This window comes from Lathamus discolor, chromosome 10, assembly GCF_037157495.1.
Source record: "Lathamus discolor isolate bLatDis1 chromosome 10, bLatDis1.hap1, whole genome shotgun sequence".
In the NCBI taxonomy this organism is placed as follows: domain Eukaryota; kingdom Metazoa; phylum Chordata; class Aves; order Psittaciformes; family Psittacidae; genus Lathamus; species Lathamus discolor.
Genome location: NC_088893.1, coordinates 13,391,739 through 13,419,691, shown reverse-complemented (window position 1 = coordinate 13,419,691; position 27,953 = coordinate 13,391,739). Strand labels below are relative to the sequence as shown.

At 48.1% G+C, this 27,953-nt stretch overlaps 2 protein-coding genes across 6 annotated transcripts in view; both read left to right on the top strand.

The window, feature by feature from the left end:
- The window catches only part of ITK (IL2 inducible T cell kinase), a 28,354-nt gene extending 20,123 nt beyond the window's left edge, over positions 1-8,231 (top strand). The window contains exons 12-17 of the mRNA XM_065690429.1: positions 408-579; positions 1,320-1,536; positions 2,158-2,222; positions 2,313-2,431; positions 5,028-5,185; positions 5,744-8,231. Coding sequence (XP_065546501.1) covers positions 408-579; positions 1,320-1,536; positions 2,158-2,222; positions 2,313-2,431; positions 5,028-5,185; positions 5,744-5,815 — 803 coding nt within the window. The 3' untranslated portion in view covers positions 5,816-8,231. The remainder of the gene's footprint in view (positions 1-407; positions 580-1,319; positions 1,537-2,157; positions 2,223-2,312; positions 2,432-5,027; positions 5,186-5,743) is intronic.
- A 2,737-nt stretch (positions 8,232-10,968) lies between these two features.
- Positions 10,969-27,953, top strand: part of CYFIP2 (cytoplasmic FMR1 interacting protein 2) — a 54,480-nt gene continuing 37,495 nt past the window's right edge. For 3 of the 5 annotated variants that reach the window (XM_065690593.1, XM_065690590.1, XM_065690594.1), the window contains exons 1-9: positions 10,969-11,079; positions 17,758-17,898; positions 19,935-20,024; positions 20,104-20,181; positions 23,012-23,113; positions 24,053-24,234; positions 24,526-24,622; positions 25,312-25,440; positions 26,489-26,593. In XM_065690593.1, the coding sequence (XP_065546665.1) occupies positions 17,782-17,898; positions 19,935-20,024; positions 20,104-20,181; positions 23,012-23,113; positions 24,053-24,234; positions 24,526-24,622; positions 25,312-25,440; positions 26,489-26,593 (900 nt within the window). In that variant the 5' untranslated portion in view covers positions 10,969-11,079; positions 17,758-17,781. Of the gene's footprint in view, positions 11,080-17,335; positions 17,352-17,579; positions 17,600-17,757; positions 17,899-19,934; positions 20,025-20,103; positions 20,182-23,011; positions 23,114-24,052; positions 24,235-24,525; positions 24,623-25,311; positions 25,441-26,488; positions 26,594-27,953 lie in introns of those variants that run through there. The other 2 variants (XM_065690592.1, XM_065690591.1) reach the window with 2 other exon arrangements.

Below are 27,953 nucleotides of genomic sequence, written 5' to 3'. Positions count from 1 at the left end.
ATAGCATAACTTGATGAAATCTGAGCGCCTCCTGAAAGATGCCTCCATTTGCACATCGCTGTCTACAAGAAGTTTGCTGGTATCATCTTTATTGTAACTTTGAAACATAAAAGAAATTTAAAACCATGTTATGCTCAGTAGTGCATATATGCATGGTAGAAACAATTCTCCTTGAAGAACTGGATTGACAAGACAAATGGGGGGAAAAAGAGGGATGTTTCTATTCCTATACTTAAACATGACCTGCAGCACAGACTAATCAAATGAGTTACCAAAGGTCAGACAGACAATTTGAGGGAGAGCCAGAAAGTCTCACTTCAAGTCCTGTCTCAATGTTTAACCCATAAAAGCTTTTTGTTTAACATTTTACTGCTAGATCCTTACTCTTTGTCCCTTACAACCAACAGGAAAATTCATCATTAACCCCTCTGAGCTCACCCGTGTACAGGAAATTGGCAGTGGTCAGTTTGGCGTGGTCTACCTTGGCTACTTGATGGAGAGGACGAAAGTAGCCATCAAGACCATTCGTGACGGAGCAATGTCCGAGGAGGACTTCATTGAGGAAGCTAAGGTCTTGACGTAAGTAGTAGATTCACCACGAAGATCAGACCCTGAAGGATTCATAAGACTGAACCAAAGTGTTGTGATAATGTTCAGGAATATGAATGGGGAAATTAAACTTGGATTATGTAGTGTACATAATATATAGTATACATACATATAGTAGAGAGAGAGACCAGCAAGCTCTGCTGATTACAAAGAAAGGCAATTCAAAGCGTAGGTGAATTACTTTCCTTCTAAATCTACGAATATCCAGCATGGTCTTCTAGATTTCTGCTGTTCTGGAAGGCAAAAATAATTGATGATGTGTTTTGGAGAACAAAGTGGTTTTTGTCAAAAATAATTAGATGGAGAAATCTCTTAAAATTTCTGGGAAATTTGACTGAAAACCTTAGCTGCAAATTTCAGGTTTTGCTTTGCACAACTGAAAGTGTTTCTTTTTGGGTTTATTGACTTTGTTCCCTCTCTTCAAAAACATGGAAATTGATTTTGGTTTTGTTTGATTAGATGATTTTCCATGCAGGAAAGTTTTTGTTGACTATTACCATCAAAAGGTACCATCAAAAGGGGATGATACTTAGTGCTATTTGACATTAGACTTTGTCTACACATTTTCTTCTTTCTACTTAGTAGTTGGCCTTTGCAGAGAGGGTCGCAGCAGGGTGACATAGGCTGCCAAATACAACACTCTTACTGTAAGCATAGAAGGCACTGACCCTGTTTCAGCTTCTTTTCCACCTTCCCTCCCTATCCCACAGGAAACTGTCTCACCCCAAGCTAGTCCAACTTTATGGTGTGTGCTTTGACAACGCCCCCATATGCCTGGTGTTTGAGTTTATGGAGAACGGCTGCTTGTCCGACTACCTCAGGAGCCAGAGGGGCAGTTTCTCAAAGGAAACCCTCCTGGGGATGTGCCAAGATGTGTGTGAAGGAATGGCTTATCTGGAACAAAACTCTGTCATCCACAGAGACCTCGTATGTTGGTCCCACATAGACTTTTCCTCTGCTCCAGCTGAATGTTTTCCTGTGCTTTCTGCCTTCCTCAATTTCAGCTTTCGCACTCCTCCTGCCTATCTGTTGATAGGAGATGCAGTATCTCCCCTTATTCCTGAAGAAGCATCAATACTGTAGGAAAAATCCCATCCCCTGAAGCGCTGATTAAGCATTTCCCTTAACTGTGTTTGGGAGAGAAAAAATGAGTGAAAATGCCAGAAAGGCTTGTTCTAAACATGCATTGCTGATAAAATGCTTTTAATTATGTGGTGTTCAATTAAGCCATATCAGCCACTGCTGCTGTTTTGTTAGGGGATCAAGAACTGTGAGTAGTTGTGGATATTTTAGGATCTTTCTCTGCCCCTTCTGGGCAACAAAGGCCCACAAGTCAGACTGATGCTTTTGTGGCGACAGGAACATGCTGGCCATAAAATGTACACAAAGCATAAACCCCTCAAGTTTTCACCTTCATTGTATCAAAGAAGGTGGAAACTTCGATTCTCCTTTCTTTAAGCACTATCTGTCCTACCAGGATGAAAGCATCTGAGTGGTTGTGAGTCTTTCAGCTCTGACCTGCTGTCTTTGCACCTTCTTTCCCTGCAGGCTGCTAGGAACTGCCTGGTGGGAGAATCCCACGTGGTCAAAGTATCTGATTTTGGGATGTCGAGGTAATGCCACCAAGGCTGCGCATGCTCCCTGCAGGGCTGTCATTGGATAAGGGGAGTTACTCAGCGTGCTGCCTCCTTTTCCTTTTCCAGGATTGTCCTTGATGATCAGTATACCAGCTCCACGGGGACCAAGTTCCCAGTCAAGTGGTCTGCTCCAGAGGTTTTCTCCTACAGCAACTATAGCACCAAATCTGACGTTTGGTCATTTGGTAAGAACCTCTTGTCAGAATGGAAAAAAGTTAACAAACACCAGCTCAGAAAACCATGGGGCTCAGTCCTCAAGTAAACTCTCCTCAACACTGTATCCTCTGGGCTCCCAGGGTGTTTTGCCTGAATAGTGGCTTAGGAAAGCACACCTCAATCATTTAAGAAAGAGGAAGGAAGGAAGGAAGGAAAGAGCAAGGAAGGAAGGAAGGAAGGAACAAGGAAGAAAGGAAGGGAAGGAGGGAGGGAAGGAGGGAGGAAGGGTGGAAGGAAGGAATCATAAACTATGTATGTAATTTGGAACACTGCAAATACTGCCACATTGATGTATTGTACCTGTGCAATGCTATGTAATGCTAAATAATGAGCTCCGTTTCATGCTGGTAATAGCAGAAGTGTCCAAGAAAAGGTTAGAGAGTCACTGACAAGATTTTACAAGGAAAGGAAAGCTATTTAGGCACTCCAACTCTCTGCATGTCAGTCCTGGGCACTCATACTTCACTCAAACCCTCTGCCTTTCCAATTTTCCTTTGCTGACTCCATTTGCTTTACGCCAATCTGACAATATTATTTCGCTGCTCACATTTTCTCACCTCATTTCCTGCTCCCTAATGCATTGTTTTATGATTTGTATCTGTTCTTTGGGCTCCCTTCTGGACCCTCAGAGATAAGAAAACTGTTGTATATTTTTTTTCCCCAAGGCCACTGGCACTGGAGATAACAAAGGCTATCCCCTGGCCTGTTGATCTGGCACACTGATGTGTCTGGCCTCTCTCCAGCTAGCATGCAAATTGTGGTACTGCAGAATGAATCGGTCCAGTGTGCTGTGCACAGCACACAGTCAATGGGGTGCCACTCAGCTCCAGGCCTAGCAGTAAATAATGCAGGATTATAACCTTTGCTAGTCTGTGCTTGTGACTTCAGTGCTTCCCTCTCGCCTTGCTGTCTTCTGCTGTGGTTGAAGTTGTGCATTCCAGTTATGAGCAGCCCAGTGGGAGCTGGGTCCTCAGGCCCACACAACCACCTTCATTAACGCAACCCAAGATGCTTCAGAGAGCACCATTCCTCTTTCCGTGTCCCCTGGCATGTGGAGGAGGCTGTCAGCACTCACCACATAATAACAAGGGGTAACATTTGCCAGTAGAACTATCCCTGACACCTCAGAGCAAAGTGGCAGTGACATGCAGAGAGATGCTACTTAGGTAAGAATGTTCTTTTTCTTCACAGATCGGAAGCTAACCCATACACTGAGAGCCAGATTCTTCCAAAAAGGGTGCTCAGTTAGATTTAGAGTCAAGCCAAGACAGGTGAAGTTGGCTCACTCCAGTTTCAGGGCTGAATGAAATACTGGTGAGCCATGCTTGTGTTGGTCAGTCCTTTGTGAAAGGTGTAGCCAGCAGTGTTGTACATCTGTCAGACTTGTTATGCAGTGGGGTTTGCATAAGAGGATTCCTCTGTCATGTCACGGTCTCATGACTCTGAGCAGCTTTCTGCTCCACTACTCTGCAGCCCATTCATCTCTTCTGCCAGGCTGAAATCCTGCTGTGCCCAGGAGAACAAAATGCGTGTGAGAAATCCCAGTGCAGGAACCTGCACGCAGGGGGAGTACAACTGCTTTGCTTATTCTTCAGTAGAGCCAGTACCATTGGTGAGGAGCTGTAATCTCTGTGCATCTTCTTTTGAAGAACTCAAAGCTGGAAAGCAGGCATTATTTAGCAATGTTGACTGACAACGTTATTTCAGATCAGTCTATCTGTCTGTCTCCCTTTTCTAATACAATGTGAACACAGTTTACCAAGTCAGTCATATTAGATGAGCAAAGAAATTAAACCTAACGATAACAGAGATGCCATGTAGTCACTCTATTTGCAGGGCCTCTCTGATCTGGTGGCCAGCTGCAAAGTATTCCACAGTCTTTTTGTCTTTGCCTATCTTTTGTCCTTCACACAGGAGAAACATGAGTTTCTGTACTGCTCCGAACAGTAATCATAGAAAAATATCTGACTGTTTAGGAATGCCACAATCCTTTGAAATTCCTGTCATTCCCTGTGAATTCATTCCAGGGAATCAAACCATATGGGACCTTTTGTAGGTGAGGAGTTCCCACTGCTGAGGCTGAGCTAACTAATGGAGTCAGCTCACGGAGTAATGGACTAATGGAGCCGTTCATACTGCTTGCTTGCTCCTGAGTCTCACCAAAATGCAAGCAGATTCTGGTGTAGGACACACTGCTGTCAGGAACATCAGTGACATGCCTCTTGTGTGTGATTAACTGGAAGCAAAAATAGATAAACTGAATCAATGACAAAAAGCAGGTTCTCTTTCACAGATTACACATCTGGATGGAGTACACACACAACTATTCCCTCCTTTTAACAGTTTGGGAGAAGATATACAACCCTGCTTTTCTTTCTGACACATAACATAGACTTCATCTGATTCATGGGAAAAGACCCTGTCATGCTAGATTATCATGAAGTCAGATGCAGAGAAGTACAACTTACTTTTCCAAAGAAAGGACAACAGGGCTGAGCTACAGAGAACAGCGAGTGGAAGGATTTTACTTGCTGCTTTGTGATTTTTCTCATTTGTCTGCTTTAGGAGTGCTGATGTGGGAGGTCTTCAGTGAAGGTAAAATCCCCTATGAGAATCGCACCAATGGAGAAGTGGTGGAAGAAATCAATGCAGGATTTCGGCTCTACAAACCCAAGCTGGCCTCCAAAGCAATCTACGAGGTCATGAGCCACTGCTGGAGGATGGTTAGTACTGTAATGGGAGAGCCCCAGTTCCCAAAGACAAAAGCTGTCTTCCCCATGGCTTTTAGAAGAAGTATACACTTCATGTACTAACACAAGATAAAATCCTGGAGGTGAAACACTCTGTAGCTTTCATCTGCACTGGCAAGCAGACTCTAGGCTCTTTGCCTTTTATTTAAGCTGCTGTTTCTGTAGAGTGTGTTCACTTCACTGAGAAGTCTATGTAAGGCTCCTAACTCAAGTTAATTCAACAGTTTTCTTCCTAAGGAAGCTGCAGATCTGTGGGGCTGAGTTTTAATAGTGATGGTAAAAATGACAGCCAGCTGTTACAAGGTACTTAGTGTCCACTGGGCAAACTCACTGCTGGTAGCAACGAAGCACTGCAGAGAAGGAAGCTCACTCTTCTGATAGCATTTTCTCTACCACAATAGCTTGTACTTCTGTTAATACTCAATTTCCCGTTTTCCCTCCTAATCTTGCCATTCCTCTCAAGCTGACATTAATGTTCTCCCTCTCTCACTGACATTAACGTTCTCCCTCTCTCTTCTCTCCCCTGTTCAGAGGAAAGATGACCGGCCATCCTTTTCTATTCTGCTGTATCAGCTGAGTGAAATCTCTGAGTATGATCTGTAACCATGGCACTGGCTGCTAACTGAAGCTAAAACAGTCCTGAGAGGGCAGATGACTGGATTTTCCCTACACAAAGCATTAACAGGAATCCTCTCACCATAGATACTTGCCTGGGGAGAAGGAGAGGGCAGAGGCTGGTACTTCCAGACAGACAAGATATCCCCAGGTCTTCCAGAACCTAGACAGTCACAGGCTTTGGTTTGGCCAAGAATGTGGTTTGCATCTTACAAGCAGAAGCAGCAATTGGGTAGAGTCCTGAACTACACAACCCAGCAAGTGTTTTTCTCTTGAAGATAAAACCTCAAAACTAAGAGATCTGACATTGCTATTCCAGTTCTGTGAACTCCCAAATGAAGGTCTTCCCTGGGGAGAAAAATCCTGTCTTTAACTGGGGAGGAACATTTAGACATTTCCATGGCTCTCTAATTCAGAGTGGGCTGGACCTGAAAGCTCTGAACAGGAATAAGCCTGGGACACACGGGAACAGGCTGGATTTAGTGTCTGCATTTCTGATGCTGATATTTCAAGGTGGTTTTGTTCTTCCTTTCATTATCTTCTCTGAAACTGTGGCATACCAGGAACAGGATTCTGGTACCTGTTAAACTGAAGAGGTGTCTGTGTGTTCTTGTGAGTTGTAAGGAACGAGGAGAAAATCAACATGTCGAAAAGTCTTGAAATTCTCTCAAATTGCAGCGTATAGAGAATGGAAAATCAGACTTTCTTCAGTCTTTCTACATCAGGAGACAAATATATGATGTCCATGTAGTTGTTTGAACAGAGTGTGGAGGACTGAGCAGTGCAGAGTGCTATGTGTTTCCCATCCATGACAAGACAGGATCCCAGGATCTGATTATCTGTTAAAGGTCTAGGAACCTACTCCTGAACTGGTGTGTTGGGAAGCAAGGAGCCGGAGGGCTCGGAAGGGTAGCCATGAGGAGAAAACATGCAGAGTATGTGCTCAATGCACCAGTGATAAGAAGAGTTTTCTCATACTTCAAAGAGTAACTGAATCATCACAAGGAAAGACTTCTCCATCTCTTCTGTGAACAGAGACTGATCAAAGAAAAGGTCATGTGAATCGACTGTCTGGGCACTTACTCCATGAGGAGTTCCACATTATGTGGTGACAGCAGAAGGAGGTACACATAATATCCATCCCCTGATATTTCAGTTAAACCATTTTTTCAGCACAAGACAGGGGCAGTGATTTGACATAACTGAGCTGAAAACCAAAAGTGTGGGTGCTGGTGTCCAGAATTTGTAAATAAGATCAAGATTCTCTGCTAAGCATTAACAATAACTAGAAAAGTCAAGAGGTCTCACAGCTGTTCATATATGCAGTATGTACTTTTGATGCTTCTCTTTGTGCAGGTAAGAACATGAGTAAACCTTGTGTGACGGCAGTTTACAAAAACTCTGCGGTGCAAACTCCCAGCAGCAATCTCTCCTGTCATTACAGAAGTCAGGTTCAAATATTTGCCAACAAAAATGTAACAAGGAAATAATGTAATCCCATGACCTCACATATCCTGTGTCAAAATATTTCTTCATAGGAGGCTTCATTTTTGGTATTTTTCAGACCTATGGTCTTAGGGTAGCTTTAAGAAGCCAGAATATCTTTTGAGGTATATGGATATGAACAAAGCATTAGTCCCTGCCATATACATCTTCCCACTTTGCTTTGGTTCCACGTTATTGTCTTTGGTTTACTGCTACAAATACCATGAACAACTCTCCAGGCAAGAAGAATGCTAACATTCAGACCAGAGGTTGTCAATCCTAAATGCAGGATCAGAGTTCTACCTTCAAATCAGGATTGCTGCCTCTTGGTAGTCTGAACCAGTCTGTGGAATATGTGCACCTAGAAGCAGACTCTGAATTTTTGTCTTCAGTGGGTTTAAGCTAAGTTTGTCCCTCTCATCCTTTTGTCAGAGTCAGCCTGTTGTCCCATTCTGGTGATATGGCATTCATCCAGTGAAGTTTTCAGTAGCCTTACCCATGTTAAACTGCCCATCTACAGCTAAATTTGAGGACAGCTGACCATAACCCTATTTTCTCCCCCTCTCAATTGCACTTAGACAATCTGTACAACCACTCTGAAATGATTCCTCCCTGTGCACAGGCACCTTGTGCAGAGGTATCTGCAGGCTCACAAAGTTAAGCTTCTGGCTTACTGCCCGCCTCCATCCTTAGAGGAACCAGGGGTCTGTCAAGCTGGAGGAGGTTGCTATTAAGTAGCAGCAATATTGGGCCACTGGGTAATGTTTCTGAGATTATATCTGGATGAAATAAGTGTAATATTTATTAGTTAGTGTGTTGCACAAAACAATACTGTGATGTTTTATGTTCAGTTTCCTTCTGCAGTAGTTCTATGCACACAATATGTATTTTTACAAACAATAAAATTGCTAAGTCCCAACTGTGGCTTCCACTATAACAGCAAAAATGCAAAATCCATCCTCATGCACTTTATGATCACCCAGCTTGCTCTCCTCCAAATCCTCCCCACCAAGAAGCAGACAGGCTTCTTCTGGCTTTCTGAAATATCTCTGTTTCCCGGAACAGAGTTTATGCAGTAGGGTTTATGTGGGTAGGAAGTATCCAGAATCTCTGCAAATTGGGTAATTTAATATATGGCACAGCTAGTAAATTAGATTTTTATAGATTGTTAAGTCTAAACATCCATTGTGGTGCCTTGCAGTTCTCTGAATCTGCACAAAATGGGGATAGGGTGTTTCCCACAATTAGTTACAGGGGATTTCACCAATCTCAAAAGAACAGCAAGATATCATGCAGTTACCATCATGTTGTAGAATGGTAAGTGCATGATATTAATACACTGTAACATAGTCTTCTCCCACCATAGCCCTTCCTATGGCAAGTTTAGACCTGTGCCCTTCATGTGGCTTAACTAGATATATTCCCCACAAAGTAGAGGTGTGAATGTCAATCTCCTGCTGTGAAGTGAATAACTCTCCTCTGAATACCCCTTCACAGCCTACTTGGAAATATCTGCAGTGTGATGAATATTTAAACCATTCCCACTTCACCAGCTCAACCCTCTTTGCTTGCCTGTATTTCAGACAGCTTGGGTGATGGGTGTGTGGCTCTGCCCGTGTTGCACATTTGAGCACAGCCAAATGTCCCCGACCTGCTGCTGTGATGGCTGGGCACTAGCACAGCCAGGCTGGTCTTCCAGCTAGGAAAACGCAGTCAGTAACCTCATCCAGAAAGAGCAGATGATACTTCTCAGTGGAGGCCAGGGCAGTGTTAGCCATGGAAAGCTCTTTCCTGGGCATGTGCTGGTCACTCCAGGGAAGTGAGGGTTGTTGCAAGGATAATTACAAGAACATAATTTTTCAGGGCCAGTTTTAAAGATAAAACCCTTAAAATTAGGCCTGAAAAAAATCTAGAATTTCACAAAACATTTTTTAATGAACATGCTTCTATGTGATGTTTGGCTTTGTCCTCTCTGAACACTGCACTCATCAGGACAGCACAACTCAGGTGAATGGCTCTGCTAAATCTCACTTGGCAGTCACTTCAGATTTGTGTGTATTCTTCAGTTCACCCCACCCCACCATCATGTTACCCCTCCCCACATAAACACTGATGCACACACTCCTGCATCTGTAGCTGCATGGGGCCTGCCCCTGGCTGCCATTCTTCCCAGCCTGCAGAGAGTTGCACAACAAACACAAAGCAGCTCATTCTATTATTGTACAATCTAAGACAACACGGAGTAGAAAATTAATATCACAGCATTCAAAGAATTCCCATCACCCTGAGCATGGTCAATAATGGGGGCAGATTAAACTGTGCAAAAAAATAGTCCACAGCAGGTTTTACTGCCACACTTTTCTTGGCCTGACCTTGTTTCACCCACGGCCTCAGAGCAGTATCAGCTGTTAAATCTTTTGGATCTGCACTAACAGTGCTCACTTACTGAATTTTTCTGACTAGTAATAAATAGTAAAAAGAGGAATGATGGCTGTAAAATGTTCCAGTCAAAGGTGAGATAGAAGAAACGCTATGCAAGGAAAGGAGAAGGGTCTACTCCCATACATGCTATCAATACAGTTTTTTCAGGTGTGGTCCTGTCTATAAAAACAAAGATAGCTCCTAAGGCTGCTTTTGTAGTTTGCACACCCTGGTGCCTTCAGCCCATGGTATCCATTCAGCTTACAGTAGCAGAGGTGTGGTATCAATCTGGTGCCCAAGCTTCCCTGCAGAGCCAGCATACACCCATGGGGAGCAAGCTCAGACCCACGCTAGCACAGACAGAAGGGCAATGGTTTCTAAGGAATCAGGAATGGTCAGCATCATAGGCTGATGCTCAGGTAAAGGTCACTGCCAGAGCCACCAAAGAAATATATCCAGACCTCTATCTAGACCCTCAACAGTCTTTGTGTACCCACCAATGTCTTTCAGCAAACAAACAGCCGTAACAGAAGCTGAGGGCTGCAGAAAAATTAATGAAGGCCCCACACAGGGCTTCTATCAATCACCACGAGGCAATGTTCCCCTGAAAACTGTAATCCCGCTTGGATTTCACAGTAGATCTGAAGAGCTGTATTGGAGCTTTAAAAAGAAGCACGAGCAGAAGGACTGGAAGCTTGTCCCTGAAGAAATGCCAGATGCCAAAAATGCCAAAAGGAAGATCTTTCGGATGCAGTGCTGACTCAGAAAAGGCTTATAGCGTTCTGAGCAAAGGCATTGATTGCCTTCTGCTTTTGGTCCCTAACATGCTGGGCGACCCAAGGCTTCCTCTGTAACGGGAGCTTTTCGTTAAAATGGTAGGCGCAGCCGAAGGATGATGTGGGGAAGGCAGGCTGGACACCTGAGACCCTGCAATCTCAGCAGCCGGCGATGGGGAACCCCAGACGGCTCCTGCCATCTCAGGGACCCAAATGCGCTCGCCCAGCATCAAACCGGGAGTGGAGGGGCTGCGGCAGCCGACCCCAGCCCCATCCTCCTCCGCACACCGGGGGGGTCCCGGCCTTGCCTCTCCCCACCGAGGCCGCACTGCCGCCCCCCGCCAGCAACAGCGGAGGGGAGGACGCGGCCCCCCAGCCCTGCCGCGCAGCCCCGGCGCTGCTCGGGGGAGGAGCCGCCTTCCCGCGGCGGGGGCCGGGGCTCCCCCCGCCGCCGTGCGGAGGGGCCGGCGGAGAGCCGCGGAAGTGCACTTGCTGCAGCCATTTCCTGCTCTTTGTGCGGGCGGCGCGGAGCATCCCGCGGCGCGGAGCATCGCACCCGCGGAGCGCCAGGTGAGCGGCGGGGGCTGCGCGGGGGCTGCGCGGGGGCTGCGCGGCCTTACCCGCTCCCATTCACCCGCTCCCCCTCCCCGTCCTGGGCTGCGCGGGGGCTGCGCCCGCCGCCGCTCCCGGTACCCTGCGGCCGCGCCGGGTGGGCTCAGCGCGGGGCAGCGGCGGGGCAGGTGCGGGAGGCCCGTGCGGGCCGGGATGTGCGGGGATGTATCCCACAATGCTCAGAGCTACCTGCAGCGCTCAGCTTCCCCGCCGCCGCTGCAAAGCCGCGGGCGGGGGGTGCATGGAAATAGCGCAAGGCCCCCTCCTCTTCTCCGCATCCCGGCTCCGCGCACCCAGGCCGGGGGGAAGGTGCCAAGCCCCGGTGCTGGCGGGCCCCGCAGGCCCCTCCGCGGGCGGCAGCGGCAGCGCGGAGTCGCGGCAATGCCTGGCGCAGGGAGATAGAGCGATGGAGGGATGGAGCAGGCTAAAGGTGGTCCCGGCGGGGGCTACGGCCAGCGCCCGCATCATCCGTGGTGTGGAAAAATGGTGTCCCCGGGGGAGGATGGGGAAGGAGGAAGCGACGGGGTCTGAGCCACGGCCGGGAGCGAGGGGCTGGAGCTGCGCACTCAGGGTCGTGCTTTGGCTTCGGTTGGAGGCGGTGAAACCTTCCCGTTCCAAAGCCTGCAGCTCCCAGTGCGTGAGGCCGGTAGGAGCGAGGCGCGGCCCGGGCAGCGCGGCTTTGTATAGAACTTCCCATCGAGGACGCTGAGAATGCGCCGTGCCAGCCGCATCCCACCTGGGGAGGGAGGCATGGGTGCGTTCTGTAGGGAATCTCTGCGGGTTGGAATAAGGAGAAGAACAAGAGGCACACACTAAAACCTGCCTGCGTGCTCAGGGTTGTTTTGGAGAAGGGGGAAGGGTGACGGTTGTGTGCGCTGTCAGAGGACGCTGCCAGCAGCAGAGCTTGTCCCCTTCGCCATCTGCCGCTTTCCATGGGGGGTTCCTGGCCGAAGGGGGGTTGGATCACAAAGATCTCGAAGAATTCGGCCGAGTCGCTAAACCCGCCCGTATCCCTCCTGCCCTGCGCTGACACCGAAAGGAAGCGCGCCCTCGTGTTTTGCATGATGACAGTTGTCTGGGGTTAGTCACTGGGGGGTGACTAGCCCGGTATTTTGGTGTCTGTCACAGCCATATAATTCTAGGGTAATTCCCTGCAAAGGACAATTCTTTTCTCCTTTTCTCTGTACAGTTAATTGTTATTAATGAAGCCTGAGGAATATGGAAAAATCTTCCATTTTCTGACCCGGGTCTCTTGAGCAATGCTCATTTCACGATGGTAATTTTATTAACAAACAGTCATCATCTTTGCATGAAAAATAGGAAGATTGGTTCTGGAAGATAAATAATTTACAATGCTGTCCTGGATGATTTGAGTTCCCAAGAAGCGCTGTCACTGGCAGCAGTGGGCTTGCTTGTAAACTTGCTCTAAATTTCTCAGCTGTATTGGCAATGCAGCTCTGTGTATGTGCCTCCTTCCTGACCTTCCTTCTTTGGCACCAGAAGAAAAAAGAAAAAGAAACAACCAGAATTTATTCTAAATAGAATAAATTCCAAAATAATTGTGTTGCTGAGAGACAGGCGGCATAAATGCTTGGAACTCGGCCCTAGTGGAATGACAGAAGATGTAGAGTGGAGATACAGAAGAGTGGCTCCAGGAGTCGTGCAGTTTGCCTTCCTTTTTTAATGTGAAGGGTAATTTCATGGTTATTAACATCTGTGTCTGTGTAGGGCAGGAGCCCAGCTCTGCCAGCCTCCCTCATCCTTGGCTGTGTTTATTTGCTCCTGCAGAGAACCTCCTGACTGTGGTGGTTGTTGAAATTACAAGTAATTCTTAAAGCGTGAGAGAAGGGGTTGATGAAATGCATCCTAAAACTCAGGCGACTTTAATCCCATGCATTTTAGGCAAGGGTCAAACTAAACTTTTGCACCCTGAAGTTGTTCTTCTTGACTTAAAACATGTTAGTGGCCAGGAGCAGTTATTCTCTTCTTGTTGTGAGACAATGGGTACCAGAAAGAATCTGCTTTTATGCACCCAAGACATCAGTCTGCTGGGGTACTCCTTGGGCCAGGATGCTTCCTGACCACTAGTTAGATGCTACTTTGGAGTAAGAGGGAGAAACATGATCATAGGGCAAAAACAAATTAAGTGACATTCCCAGGTTACCCAGGCACTGGAGAACAATCCAAGATCCTCAGGAAGTGACCAGCAGAAGTTTGTCTTCCTTCTCTACACTGCCATCTCCACAGCAAAAGTAATTTTGCTGCTTGTCTCACCCCAGGCTTGCAGGGCTAGGACCGTGTCTTACTGCCAATCTCCTGGGCAATTCCCATTTTTCCTTGCCTCCTTTCCTGCTCTTGGTAGCTGCTGCAGCTCCAGTGTTGATGTCGGTTGTAAGAGCAGGCAAGCTGAAAGCCGAAAGAGCCTGGGCCACTTCCCCAGAGCTCTCAGCTTCGAAGCTGAGCACACATGCATGCAACATATTCATCATTACCCTGCTTTTAAAAGTCTTTCTTTGTTCCCTCAAGCTGCTCTAACAATAACATCGTCTTTGTTCCTCTAGCTGCAGAGAGGATGATGTTGCACCAATACTTCTGGGCAAGCATTTTGATGGGGAAGGTAGGACCTGCCCTGCAAGTTCAGACATCTGGGATGTCCACCCTCAGTCTTTCTCAAAGCATTCCTACAACATCTGTTAAATCTGCCCTCCAGGCTGCTGCCACAACAGAGTCACTGTGTCGAGAACTCTTAATTTCAGTCTTGGGGTGGTGGGGCCATGCTCTGTGTGTGGATTCCACATGGCCCGTTCCTTGTAGTGCTTAGAAGCCCCAGTGCCTTTGTGTGACCATTTGGCTTTAGAAGGTCTAAGAGACGACAAGAAGGGATGGAAACATGGGAGGGAGAGTGGAAGTTTCTGCAACAGCTGGGCAGAAAGTGTGGGCAGTGCTGCACTTGAGCACTAGCTCTCATTAGCAAAATCAGCCTGGTGGTGCATCTTTTTCCAGGATTCCCTTGGAGTGGGGTTGCCTTCTGCTATATTCGTGTTCAGTTTTGCCAAAAGATGTAGGACCAGAGAGGCTTTGGCCCCTCTGACCAGTGGCAGGATATGGAGAGAACAGTAGTTTCGTGAGACAGCTCAGAGTAGCCCAAATGGCTGTGTTTGAGTCCGCTCAGGCAGGATGTGCTTTCTGTGTGCATGTGCCATAGCAGCAGAAAAGCCCCGTTCCTGGGCAGGCTGCTCATGGGTGGTGCAGCCCCTGGCCTCATGACCGCGTGCACTGAAGTGCTGCTGGCAAACCACCACCACAGAATCATATGATCCATGAGGTTGGAAAAGATCTTTAAGATGGGCTGACTCTCCTCTTCCCAGCACAGCCACCTCTGCCCTGAGGCCCAGGTGGTGGATGGTGGTTAAGGCTTAATGAGGACTTTCTAATGAGTGTCCCCAGGGATCCCCATCTTCCCTGGGCTGGAACTGCTTGGTCACTGCCCTCCTCATTGCCGGACCGAAAGGATGAAGCTGTATTTGCTGGGGCAGCCCCAGTATGTTTGTGTTAGAAACCTTTCTGCAGGAAGGTGAGGCAGCAGGACTTACCCTTTCAGCTCTCTCAGGCAGCACCTGTGGTGGGGAGATACCATGAAGCACCCCATGAACCATGCCAAGCAACTTCTGATGCCTTCAGAGCCTTTGTACCAGTGCACACCCCATCAAACTCCTAGATGCTCACAACTGGCAGTGGACCCCAACCAAAAGCAGGGCTCCCACAACCCCTACAGCCATCCCAAGGAGCAGCAGAGGAGCCTTGGCACCTTGGGGATCACTCGAGGCTGCTCCTCTGTGAATGGTTTGGGGTGATGATCAAGGTCTGTTGGCCCTGGACCAGTATCCCCTCCACCACATGCTCCAGCTGTGAGGTTGCTGTCTGTTGCACTATGCTATATGCATGAGTAGGGAAGGTCCTGGCAGTCCACATTCCTCCCTGTAGCCTCTGTTGGTTTAACTGTTGGACTTAAGAAAGTGTAGAATGGAATTCAGGAATCCCCATCAAGACTCCTCCATTAAACCCTCAAAGTCTGTGTAATTTTTCCATACATGTCCTGATTCCTGCACTTTGCTCAGCCATGGCAAAGCTCAGGGTGGGCTGCTGGCAGATTGCACCGATCACTTGCCATAGTTGGACACTTCCTTTCCTGTTCATGTATTTCTACATGCTGCCTCTCTTCCCCTAAGTGCGAGATCTTTAGGGCAGGGACTGGCTTAGTCTTGCAGGTTTGTGCACTGTGCAGCATAGGAGGACCCTGACACCATATGTGGGACTGTATGTCCCAAACAGCAGCAATAATTTTGTCCCTTGAGTGCTGAGCTCTTTGAGTCTTACAGGGTTACTGGGCTATTGGAGAAGCATTTTCGATTACAGCAAACACCTTGTGCAAGTGGCCTTAGAATTCGATATACAGAAAAATAAGAAATGATCCCAAATGACCAGCCACAGCCTCAAAGCTGTAAAATGGAAGGGTTTTGTCTTCCCAAGCCTGAAGTATGTGATGGCACATTGTGAGTACCAGGGGTGTTGTTTTAGGAACCCGGAGGTGAGTCTTAAGGCAACAGAGGATGGTGGTGGAGAGCAGTGGGCAGCAGAGGAGGTCCGTGGAGCTGGGCCAGTTGAGCTGCCAGCCTGGTGCAGAGCAGCGCATGGTGCTTGCAGGCAGGGAGGAAGCTGCTCCTGCCTACAGGGTGCCAGGATATAACGTCTGGTTTTGACGGTTGCTACAATTTGTAACAGGAAACCATTTTAACAAAGAGGGGTGAAGAAAGAAACAAAAATTTGGGCGTGTAGAGAAAAGGCTGCTTGAGATTTATTTTTTCCAGGCACTTATTTCATGGTGCTTCAGCTGCAGGTAAAACCAAACCTGTTTCTCAGCTGCCTCATACCTTGGGGAGGCATTTGTGGAGGTGGAATGGGTTTTACCAGGCTCATACGTGTTCTTGCAGCCCATGCATGCAGGCAGAAATGATGACAAGAGGCACAACAGTAAACTCATCCCTCTCGTCACCCAATATGAAGCTGCGCTGGGACTGCACACAGTGTGCATCCCCCTTGGCTGTGGTCCTTGCTGGCTGAATGTGTGTCTATCTATGGATGTCCTGAAGCCATTGTCCTTCCATGCTCCCAGTCCTGGAAATGAGAAGCAAACTTATATTCTTGGAAACAATGACTCAACTAAAAGAAGAAAGAGGACCTAAGGGATTTATAGCAGATAATGGGCTGAATATGAGCACCTACAGAGATGCTGTTGTGACCAAAGGAACTGGTGTGATTGTATGCAAGGAGGGAGGTTACATTGCTGTTGTATCTGGTCCTCGTGCAGACGCCACTGGAGCCTTGTGTCCTGCTACGGTGTCTGCACTTCAGCAAAAAAGCTTCAAAATGGGATCAAGCTTAGAGAAAAGCCAAAGAGATGATTAAAGGATTGGAAAATGTGTTCTGTAACAAGACAGGCAAAGAGCTCAGTCTGCTTGTCTGAGCCGAAGTGCGGGTTGCAGGGTGCTTTATTGAAACGTGTGAGTATCTTGATGGGGACTTCAATAGCAGAGAGCTCCACTGTCTTGCAGATTGCAGATTATAGTGATAAAACTGATGGCTCACATTTGAAACTAGACAGGCTGAGTGGGGGAAAGAAAGGGTGATCTATTAATTGAGTGACATGACAATATTTAAAGCATTTTCCCTCTGCAAGCATGTAAATGCAGGGGGTGTTTTTCTAGGAGACCTAAGCTTTAGGTCAGCCACAGCTATTGCACATGGATTAGGTATTAACTGGGGAAGCCCTGTGACTGGTTATACAAGCGCTCGGCCTGGGTGACAGCAGCCGTCTCTCCATGCTTTTGCACTTCCAGTGAAGGTGAATGGCAGAGGCAATAAGGACATAGAGGTTTGGTTCTCATTAGGTAGCCTGCCTGGGGTAAGTGCCAGTGAGCTGTCAGAAACATTTCCCCTTGCTTTTTATTTTGTGTGCAAACGGCACTGTTGGCAGCCCAGGACTGGGCAGGGGACACTGCCTGTGAACTAAAAGCAAGGAAATGCTCTTTAACAACAACAACTTATTTTTCTGCTGCTTGCAGTGCCGCAGCCAGCCTGTGCAGCACTCCATCCTTTCCAGTTCACCTTTGAGAATGCAGTTTGTTGTTTACAGTTTCCAGCGCCGTTCATGTGTATGAGAAGGAGAGCATGTGAGTGTCAGCATTGGTCAGACTTCTCTAATTGTGCTGCTTCAAGAGGTATTTTTGACACCACTTTGCATTCTGGAGCACATGCTTTCACTTGGGGCTGCTAGAGCTGCACGGCAGCACCCAGCAGTTCTGTGTCTCAAACAGTTTTGCATAGAGCTAGCAGAGAAGGGCATGGGTGGGTAGTTGTTCCTCTTATTCTGCATTTCTACTCTGCTGTTGAATCTTAGAAGGAGAGATGGCATAGAGATGTAGGTTAAATACACAAGAAAAGGAAAATGAGATAAACTGGGATCATGTTTCCTTGCAGTGCCAACCAGTCGTGGTTCTGGTTTTGTCCTTTGGCACTTTTCCTCTCGGTCTTCTGGCTGCTGTGTCTGTATCACCCTCTATTTTCCTTTGCATTTAGTGTGGAAACTGAACATCCGGAACCATGACCACTCACGTCACGCTAGAGGATGCCTTGTCCAACGTGGACTTACTGGAGGAGCTGCCTCTGCCGGACCAGCAGCCGTGCATCGAACCACCTCCATCCTCCATCATGTACCAGGTACCTTCACCTCCGGATGTGGCAGGGCAGGGAGAGTTGTTCTTTAGCTCACACAAAGCACAGGGGCACATGGTGCTGTGAGAACTAGCTGAAAACATCCTGGGTTCAGTGTGTTTAAGGAAATATTCAGAACAGATCTAGCCACAAAGCTGTTCCCAAAGCCTTTAAAAGGAAAGCACTAGGGACTGGTGAAAGGGATCATTAGGCTGAGCAAGACATAGGGAAGTTAAAAATGACGACCAGAGTGCTTGAATGGGTAGGAAGCAGGAGGTAAGATTTGTGATAACAGCAGAAAGTTCTCAGCGATGTTTTATTGTGCACATAGTTCTGTACTTCCTTTTTATGGCAGTGCACACATCTAAGGTCAGAGTCAATGTTCTGCCTGCCTTTGGCTGGCCTTTGCCGTTACACAGCTGGAGCTGCTGGTCTGGGGAGCCGGTGGCATGCAAGGGAGGGCAGTCACTAGAATCACTTCTGTGCCTTCAACAACCACAGATTTAGCTGCAGCTGCACTGACCAAGCAAAGCTTGGCGTGGGCCCAGGGCAAGGCTCAGCCTCCTGCTTTCAGATCCACAGCAGGATGCCTTGGCTGCTTGTCTACCACACCCTGCCCTATAGCACACACCCAGGGTTAAACATAATATGGGGTTACTTTCTCCATCCTGCTACTCCGGAATTCATGGACTTGCCCATGGCAGTGTATAAATACACCCGCACAGTGATTGCAGTGCTGTGCACACAGGGGTCTGAAATTACAGTATCTCTTTCAGCAGGTCAGATGCGGGCTCGTTCAGTAGCATTAGTATCTCTAGGGGCTATCAGACCCAGAGGCAGTTCTGGGCAGTTCAAATTTCATCTCTCCCTGGAAAATCTTGATATTTTTTGCTTATCTCTTCTCTCAAATAAATATTTAGTCTGTGCTGGCTTGTGTCTTGTGAGGGGCTCAGGATCAGGCCTTATGGCACAGCCTCCTTTCAGGGCCGTGAGTGTGTGCGCACAGCTCTGGCTAAAAACCTCCTTTAAACTGGATCTCACGGTGTTGGCCAAGCCTGTTTCCTCATCACACTTGGTTTGTGTGTAGCCCTCTCTCTTGCTAACCAGAAATGCATAGGCAGCCTCAGCTTTTGTTGTTGTCACATTGGTCATACATGGTGTCCTGGAGGCACTAAGAAGAGTAGCCCTGTGGCCGTGGGTCTGTGCTCCTGGTTTTCCCACTGAGGAAATCAGTTATCGAGGTGAGTGTGGTCACTGCAATGCTAATGCCATTGAAAGGAGCAGCTCTGAGTGCTTGGGACTCTGCCCTCCAGCAGACAGCACCAGCCAGCCCTCACAGAGGAAGATACCTGAGCACAGAGCATGTGAATGGGCACTTGGCGCAGAGGAGATGAGGAGGTGTTTGTTCATACCCTGCCTTGCTCTGCACTTTCTTGCTCCCCTGGCCTGACCCAAGTAGTAGCCCAGCTTCCAAATCAGCTGTTTGTCCCAAAGCATCTGCTTGCCAGAGCAGTGCTAGCACTGATAACAGCACCTGGATGAGTGCTGACGTTCATATTTATGTTTTCCAGACTTCCCACTCCCTGCCCTTTCTGTGTGTTTATTCTTTACCATTCCTGCTGACAGGATGTGGTGTTTCCCTAGCAGCCAGGACACAAATGGAAATTAATGAGTTACACAGCTAAAATCCTTAGAACAATTGCTGTAGGTTTGCTCTCTGGTGTGGCTGCAATTCCCTGTAGCTGATCCCCATCTAAGTCTGGCTTAATTTTACAAGGGTTTGTCAGTTTTGATTGCCACATTTTCACACATAGAATCTGCAGGATTTCCTCTAATGAACATGTGTGATTCAGAAGCTTCTCAGGCTGCCTGTATGAATCTACTTCAGACATAGAGGTGCAGCACCTCAAATTGCCCATAAGCTGCTCCCATGCCCCAGAAGCCCTACTGATGCTTTTTGCCAGCACATCCCATGTTGGACTATATCAGGTGAGCAAACCACCAGCTGTACGTTAACCTGCCTCCCTCCATTCCACCCACAGGCTAACTTTGACACAAACTTTGAAGACAGAAATGCCTTTGTGACCGGCATTGCCAGGTACATCGAGCAGGCGACGGTGCACTCCAGCATGGTGAGTCCCGAGTGCTGCCCCACTTATGCTGAGCCTTTGGTGTGTGCCCTGCCCCAGCAACACCTCTCTTGTCTTTCAGAATGAAATGCTGGAAGAAGGCCATGAGTATGCTGTGATGCTTTACACATGGAGGAGCTGCTCACGAGCCATCCCCCAGGTACTCAAGCCCTTTCCCAGACAGGAATATTCTCAGAGCACTTCACTGGTTTTCTCCTTAGTGTGGGTTAGTTTGGGCTGGAGACAGAGAACAAAAGAGCAGAGAAGATTGAAGCAAACACAGATGCTGCAATGAGAGACCGCTGACTCTTCAAATAGTCTTGTCGCCACCAGAGTCTCAACCACCAACCTCAGGAGCTGGTAACCATTTAAGGAGCAGATCTGTGCTGCTGTTCTAGCAAAGGATATCTGCTCTACGACCTCAGAGTTGCAAAGCAACTCTGCATAGACGTATGATTTTGGAGAGCAATATCATGCATAGATGAGGCTCTATCCCTGACCCCCTAACAGCACCTCAGCTCAGTCACACTCACCACAACCCAGCTGCCTTTATATGCATTTCCTGGTTTCATGAACCCCTCCCCTGCTCCCCAAAGCAACCACATCTGAAGTTATTTCATCCCCACAGTACCAGCTTGTTTGTCCTACAGCTGCCAACAGGACTCAGCTGAGCAAAGCTCTGATCCAGAGCTGAGGATAATGCTGTATTTTGTCACTTGGGTCTTTATCCACTTCTCTGTCTGGAGAATGGGTAGGCTTTGGTTTAATTACAGCAGTGTGGTTATTTCCTTCCCAATGCACCGCTTGAATATTTTTCTCTCTCATGGTGTGGGGCAATGGAGTTTACTTCAGAAAAAGGCAGGTAGGTTTTGGAGGTTGAGAGTAGACTCATCAGATCTGGTTTATATCACACTCTCCTGATTCCATTGTGTGGTATCAGGAACTTCAGCTTCGGTTAAAAATAGCCGCAGTACCGAGTGGGACTCTTGTGTTGTGTGGAGAAGGGAGCCCAGGCAGCCTGGGTTGAAAACAGCAGATCCTCTCGATATGTGGCAGACTCAGGCTCTCCCTGACTTGCACAGAGCAGATTAGGCAGCTGGGGCAGGTTTCAGCATCCCAAACTGGGGGGATGCTCTCTGCTCCCATGCGAGTCCCAGAATTGTAGGTGTTATGTGAAGACATATGAAGAAGCACCTTGATATGCCAGAAGCATTTCCCCAAATGCCCTTTTTTGCTGCTGATACACCAGAGAATCCTGATCTCCCCCAGTTTTGATCATTCTCCATCTCTGCTGCTAGTTCTGCTTCAACTGTTTTCTAGTCCTTCTCTCTCCAACCTGAATTTTGGTGGCTTCATCCTGCAAACACCTACAGACATGAGTAAGGTTGCCCACATGGTGATTCAGACTCCAGCTCGGAGCTTGTCTTCCGCAGTGTGAACACGTGCTGGATCACTGCAATAACACCAACTGATGGTGCACTTGGGTGGGTGCAGTGCACTTCCATTAACCCTGCAGATAAAAGGGTTTGCAGCGCTTCCATGGAGCCACGAACAAATATTTCCACATGGCTGGCAATGCCTGTGTTTGTGATTCCCCGGGAAAGGTCAAACCTCAGCTCCCCTCGGGTTATACTCTGCTGATGGTCTCATGAGACCCAGCCATGGGGAGATTTCTGCTGCTGATTGGATATTTGCTTCTCTCCCATTTATATTTGATGTTGTGCTGTTGCTGCCTCTCTGGCTGTGATAACAGAAGGTGGGTTGTGGCTGAGCTGATGGCAAGAGTGCCACAGATAACCTGTTTTAGTGTCCTCCCATCCTGGTCACCCCTATGATGTTTGTGCCTCTCTATGCACAGCTTGTGGGGTCCCTGCTCCCTGCCCCATTCTCTCCACTGGGCTGCAGACAATGCCACATGTGACAGAGGAGCAGACAATACCATGGTATAGGGTTCATTTACAGAGTCACCAGATTTGATCTTGCAGTGACCCCTGCACTTTGCCATGGGGCACATGGCTGCAGCCAGGGGTCCTGTCCCCAGCCCCAAAGCTTGGCTGCTCGATCGTGTACCTCCCTGTGCCACATCAGAGACTGGGTTTTGAGGCGAAGAGCAAAGCCTACACCTAAATGTACACCTCCCTGCTGTGAGCTGCATCCTTGTGGCCATCAGTATTGCCTGACTGCAGTATGAAACACCAGAGTAGGGACATTACATTCCTCCCTACAGGGAGGGCAAAGCTACTTTCACATCTTCCCACATGTAAAGCCAGCTGAGTTGTCCCCTCACACTCTGTGCATCAGCTGCTGGGGTACTAAATTTGCATCAGAGCTGTCAACCCCTTCACAGCCTTGTGTCAGCAACAACTGGAAACAAAACCAGAGGACAGCAGCATGCATTGCCCGGGGCAGCTGGGGTTTTCCCTGAAAGTTTGGCAGTGACTCCAAGTAACTGCTTGGAAATCAGATGGATGGCAACTGGGTAACTTAAATTTAGCTTCCTAGGATGCCAGTGAATGTGACTCACTTCATTGCTGGTAGCCACATACACACCCAAGTTGTTGGTCAGCAACAGAAGCAAAGTTATCCCAGCAAGGCTATAGCAGAGCCATAGCATGGTGCCTCGTGTGTCCATGGGTCTTTACAATGCAGTGTCTCAGATAACATTATAACATCCCCACATTGTGTAACATGTCCAGACTCCATATTGCATGTGTTCTACCCCAGACAAGTGCATTTAGAAGACTTATTTCTGAGAGTCTGTTTATAATGCATGGAGAGAATTTCACATCTGAGAAGTACCCTCTTCTGCTGTCACCTGACTGTTGGAAATGAGATGGATGACAACTTGCCTCAGGAAAAAGCTCCTCATCAGGTCCTCCATTGTCCTCAGATGGGGACAGGATTCACTCTGAAAGAAGATGGCGGTTGCTGCAGTCCACGGCTGTGTTAGAAACTGGTGCTGACAAGGATGATTTGTCTTTGCAATGCAGGTGAAGTGCAACGAACAGCCAAACCGAGTGGAGATTTATGAGAAGACAGTGGAAGTCCTGGAGCCAGAAGTCACCAAGCTGATGAAGTTCATGTATTTTCAAGTAAGTGGTCAAGTAGATAGGCACTTGCCTGCCAGGCCAGCTTGGAGAGTCCCCAAGCCCCTAAGTCTCTTCCTTGCAGCCACCAACAGATACCTGAGACCTCTTCGAAGGAAAATCTGTATGCCCCATACTCAACCTCAGAATCCTGTATACGAGCTGGGAATGAGCACACCTCATCCCCTGCAGTTCATGGAGGCCCAGAGTCCCCACTATGTGGAGCTAACGGGTGGCACAGGCTCCTGTTTTTCCTGTCTGCTGGCTGTTGGATGTGAAGAGCTATTTCTCCATCAGCACCAGCACAGCTCTCGCTTCTGCTCCTCCCTCTGAAGCAAAGGCAGGAAGAGCCAAGGGCTGGTGGCGCAGCTGGTGCCTGGGGTGGTGGGGTGCAGCCATGCAGCTGGACACCCTCCTGCTCTGCCAGCAGGAACAGGGATGTGCTCACAGCCGCCTGAACTCGGGGGGCAGCCAAAGAGCACCAGAGCTTAAATTAAGCAGTTTCTACACTTGATTCGCTTGACAAAATACTGCTTAGATCCCAACAGAGCAATGCCCATGTGGCAAGCACTGAGCTGCTGTGGGCTCTGGGGACCTTTCCCCATCACCTCCTGGTGTTTATAGCTGGCTGCAGCTGGGTTTCACCACTGGTTTTAGGTTATATATCCTTTATGCCCCTCCTAAAAACCTGGAGCCTGATTTTGCAGGACACGCCACGCTCAAGGCAGGCACAAATAGAGGGTTCCAGCCACCTTCTCCCCTCCAGCACTGCAGATGTTTGTCTGCAGTGATTTGTTACGCAGCTTTGGTTCACGGTGGAGCCTCCATCACCAGCAGAAAAATGCTTTTGTTAAAGGAAGGAGGTGGTGGGTGGGTGAAAGGGGTCCCAATGGTGATGCGATGACCATGGAAAAGCTGTGATGACCCTGTCCTGCTTCCTTCCAGCGCAAGGCTATCGAGCGGTTCTGCAGCGAGGTGAAGCGCCTGTGCCACGCTGAGCGGAGGAAGGACTTTGTCTCCGAGGCCTATCTCCTCACATTGGGCAAGTTCATTAACATGTTTGCTGTCCTGGATGAGCTGAAGAACATGAAGTGCAGCGTCAAAAATGACCATTCTGCCTACAAGAGGTGAGAAGCTGGAGTGAGCACAGCAGTGTGCCTGGTCTACCCACAATGAGGGCAGGTGGACACGGCTGGAGGTTGGGTTCCTGTGCTGTTGTAGGCTCCCTTTGTGAGTTTAGGCAAATCTCTGAGCCCTGCAGTGTTTCAGTTCCCTCTTGGTAAAAAAAGGAAAGCAGAGCTGTACTGTAGGGGAGTCTGAGGCTTCTGCATTGCAGCTGCAGGTCAAACAGGGAAGATGGATGGTGAGTCTCATACTGGGTGAGTGATCCTCGGTGACCTTGGATTTCTCCCTTCCAGAGCTGCCCAGTTCCTGCGGAAGATGGCAGACCCCCAGTCCATCCAGGAGTCCCAGAACCTCTCCATGTTCCTGGCAAACCACAACCGCATCACTCAGGCAGGTCCCTTTTCTCTGAACCACTTAACCTTTCTGTGAGCAGAGAGAGGCAGTGATTGTGCCATGGCTGGCAGCACTTGAGATCAGAATTTGACCATAGCTGTTGGGTCGTTGCCACTGACTCTCGTGGTCTTCTGGTCAGGCTGTGTAACTCTGGCAGTATCTCCTTCTCATAGTTCATCCTGAGTGGTTTTGAAGGTCTCTATGACAAGACAGAGATGATCTAAAAGATGTAAGAAGAGCTCTTGAAGGGGAAGTTTCTGCCAGAACTTTATCCCATTTTCCTCAGGAAATCCATCCAGTCTGCGTCTGCGACTGCATGGGAACTGCAGATCAACCCCCTTGGCCCTCCACACTCCACTGGCTCTATAGCTTCTGCTAATTAGGTACTGCACAAAGACAAGAAAGAGTCAGAAAGTCTGCTCTGAGGCATCTTCCTTTACATCTTACTGTCTGCTGTTCGGCTGTCGTGATCAGTCTGAAGGGGGGAGCTGTCCTGCAGAAGTCAGGTTGTTCTGTATAGGTGGTACTGTGAGGTTAATCTTCTACTGGTAACTGAATTAAAACACACAGGCGAGGTTTGAAGAAACCTTTTATCATTCCACTCTTAACCCTTCAAATATGTTTCTCCCCTGGTTTCTGCTGTTCCTCTGTCCATGTGGATAATGTGGCCCCTGTTGATGTTTCAGTGTCTGCACCAGCAACTAGAGGTCATCCCCGGCTATGAGGAACTGCTAGCTGATATTGTCAACATCTGTGTGGATTACTATGAAAACAAGATGTATCTCACTCCCAGTGAGAAACACATGCTCTTAAAGGTGAGGTTTGGCCATTCTTATGAGGCTGGGTGCTTGTCTAGTCTCGCTTTTGTTTTAGTAAAATGAAATTCCCTCCAGGGCAATGTTTCCCTTATTTTTCTTTTTATGTTTTGCTCCTTTGGGTTTACGCACATCCCTTCTCTGCAGAGCCTATATCCTTTGGACACACAAGTTGTTATGAGATAGAAAGAGCATCTGCATTCAGCAGCAAAGCTGCCTTTGTCCTCTTCCTGTTTCCCTTCTGATCACTGTTACTCTGTGTCTTCTGCTGCCGTACCTCAATCCTCCCATATTCACTTCTTTGTGGCTGAACAGACTGGATGTGGCCATGGGTTGGAGATGTCTCACCCCAGTGCCTGATATGACACCTCTTTTGGGCAGTGCCATGAGCTGCCTCTGTTCCTGCTCTAATTTGGACCATCTCCCATCATTTCTTTACTGTCCTTTCTGGCCTTCTCCCATATTCCCACATAGAAGTATTCCTCCTCTCTCCCTTTCCTATGCTCTTCTCTATCTCCATCTCTGCCTGTTCCCCCAGTCTTTCCCAAGGTTGCTCTGCCTGCCTGGGACTAAGTACATGTTTTGTATATTTATCCTTACTGTCAGCCAGTTACTACAGTGATTGATTGCAGTCACTGTTACCATAAGAACTTCATTACCATGGCATGAGTCAGCTAAGGTTCTTTAAAGGATAATGTGGATAGTTTGAATATCTGTACCGATTTGTACTGAATTAAAGGGGAAAAAAAAAATCAATCCAAGGGAATATTTGAAGTTTTCAATTCTTCTCCAGGAGTAAAGGTTTGCTTTTGGGTTGTTGTTACGTGGGAGAGAGAAGGAACAAATTGCCAAAGTTAATGTGTGGTTTTACACAGAAAACAGAAGCAACTCATTGTGTGTCCTCCATCTACCATGTACATCCTTGCAGATATGTGCATGTTCTATACAGTCTCAGGTGGTACAGGAGCTTGAAGTGGTCTTTCCTCATGTTAAGTGGTGGAGAGCTGTCTTTGACTTCACTGTAATGAAACCTTCCTGTCTTCTGCAGGTGATGGGGTTTGGCCTGTATCTCATGGATGGGAACGTCAGCAACATTTACAAGTTGGATGCCAAGAAGAGGATCAACCTTAGCAAAATAGACAAATTCTTCAAGGTCAGTGACCTGTCTGGGTGAGGCTGGAGTTTATTGCAGACCATGAATTAGCGACCTGTACCTGTGCCATTGCACAAACCACAGGAATCATTACAGGTCCCAAAATCCTAAAGGGTCAAGAAATTATCTTGGCCAAAGGATGAGGATTAGGATTGCTGTGGGCACAGCACAGAAGCATGGGTGAGACAAGTGATGCTGGCCCTCAGTGCCAGCAAGGTTGTGGATGGGTGAGCAGTGCCTGGGGCTGGCTCTACTCCCATGGGAGCTGTTGGGAGCTGAGGATGCTACACACCCTCACTAGGCAGCCCTGCCACAGTGACTCTACCTGCTTCCTGCTGAGGGGCAAAGGGTGGGGATACTGCATGGACTATGTTTTGTGGACAAGGGAAGGGTGAGCCAGACGTTGCTTCTGTCTCTTTGCACGTATCTGAGGCAGGTTTGCAGGCTCTTGAGGAGCTCCATGCTTTCAGCCACCTGGCTGGTTTGCTGAGGTCTGTGCAGGTGATGGTTGCACTGCCCTTTCTCTCAGCAAGCTGCTGAGCTGAGGGAGAGAGGACGCAGCTGGCCAGTCAGTGTGTGATCTGGCAGTCTTACTGCATGTGTAAACTGTGCTCCCTATAGGACAGAAAAAACTTTGAAAGCTTGCATTGGCTGGGATGTGGAGGTGCTCAGTGAATTCTTCAAAGGGCTCACCTGGTGGTTTGATGAACCTCTTTTATCTGGTGTCTGGATTTTGGGAAAAGAGAACTGGATGCACTGGGAAGCAGCCATGCAACCTCCCATGCACATGTGCAGCTGAGTCCAGCCACGGGCTGGTCCACAGCTGGAGGCCAGGCTGCATCCTGGGGCTACTCAGCATGAGAAAAGTTTTGGATAACCCTGTTGCTTCTCCCCGGCATCTGGTGTCTGTGAGCCACTGATCGCCGCTGGCAGATGGACCCTGCACAGCACCACCTGTATCATTCACAGAGGGAAATGATGCCTCCTTTCCAGGAGGGTCTAGGGGGCATTTCAGGTCTGGCGCAGGTCAGCCCTAGGAGGCATGGTGGAATCTGGCAAGGGACAAAGGTGTTGGCAGCAAAGAATAACAGTTATAGCAGAAGGATCGCAGAATAACTTCCCAGATGAAACAACTGCTTTGCTTATAGACCTACTGAGCTTGAGCCTTCCAGATTCCTTTTCCCTCCACTGTATTAATCTTTCTCCTGAGATGAGAAGATCAGTTTTTGTTACCAACATTTGTTCCACATCAGGAAAAATGAGATTATGATGATTTTTGGGAGGGACAGAGCGCTTCTTCCCCATCACTCTCAGCAGAGTGGGTTCTCCCTGCCTCTCTACCCAGGAGCCTGAAAGAACA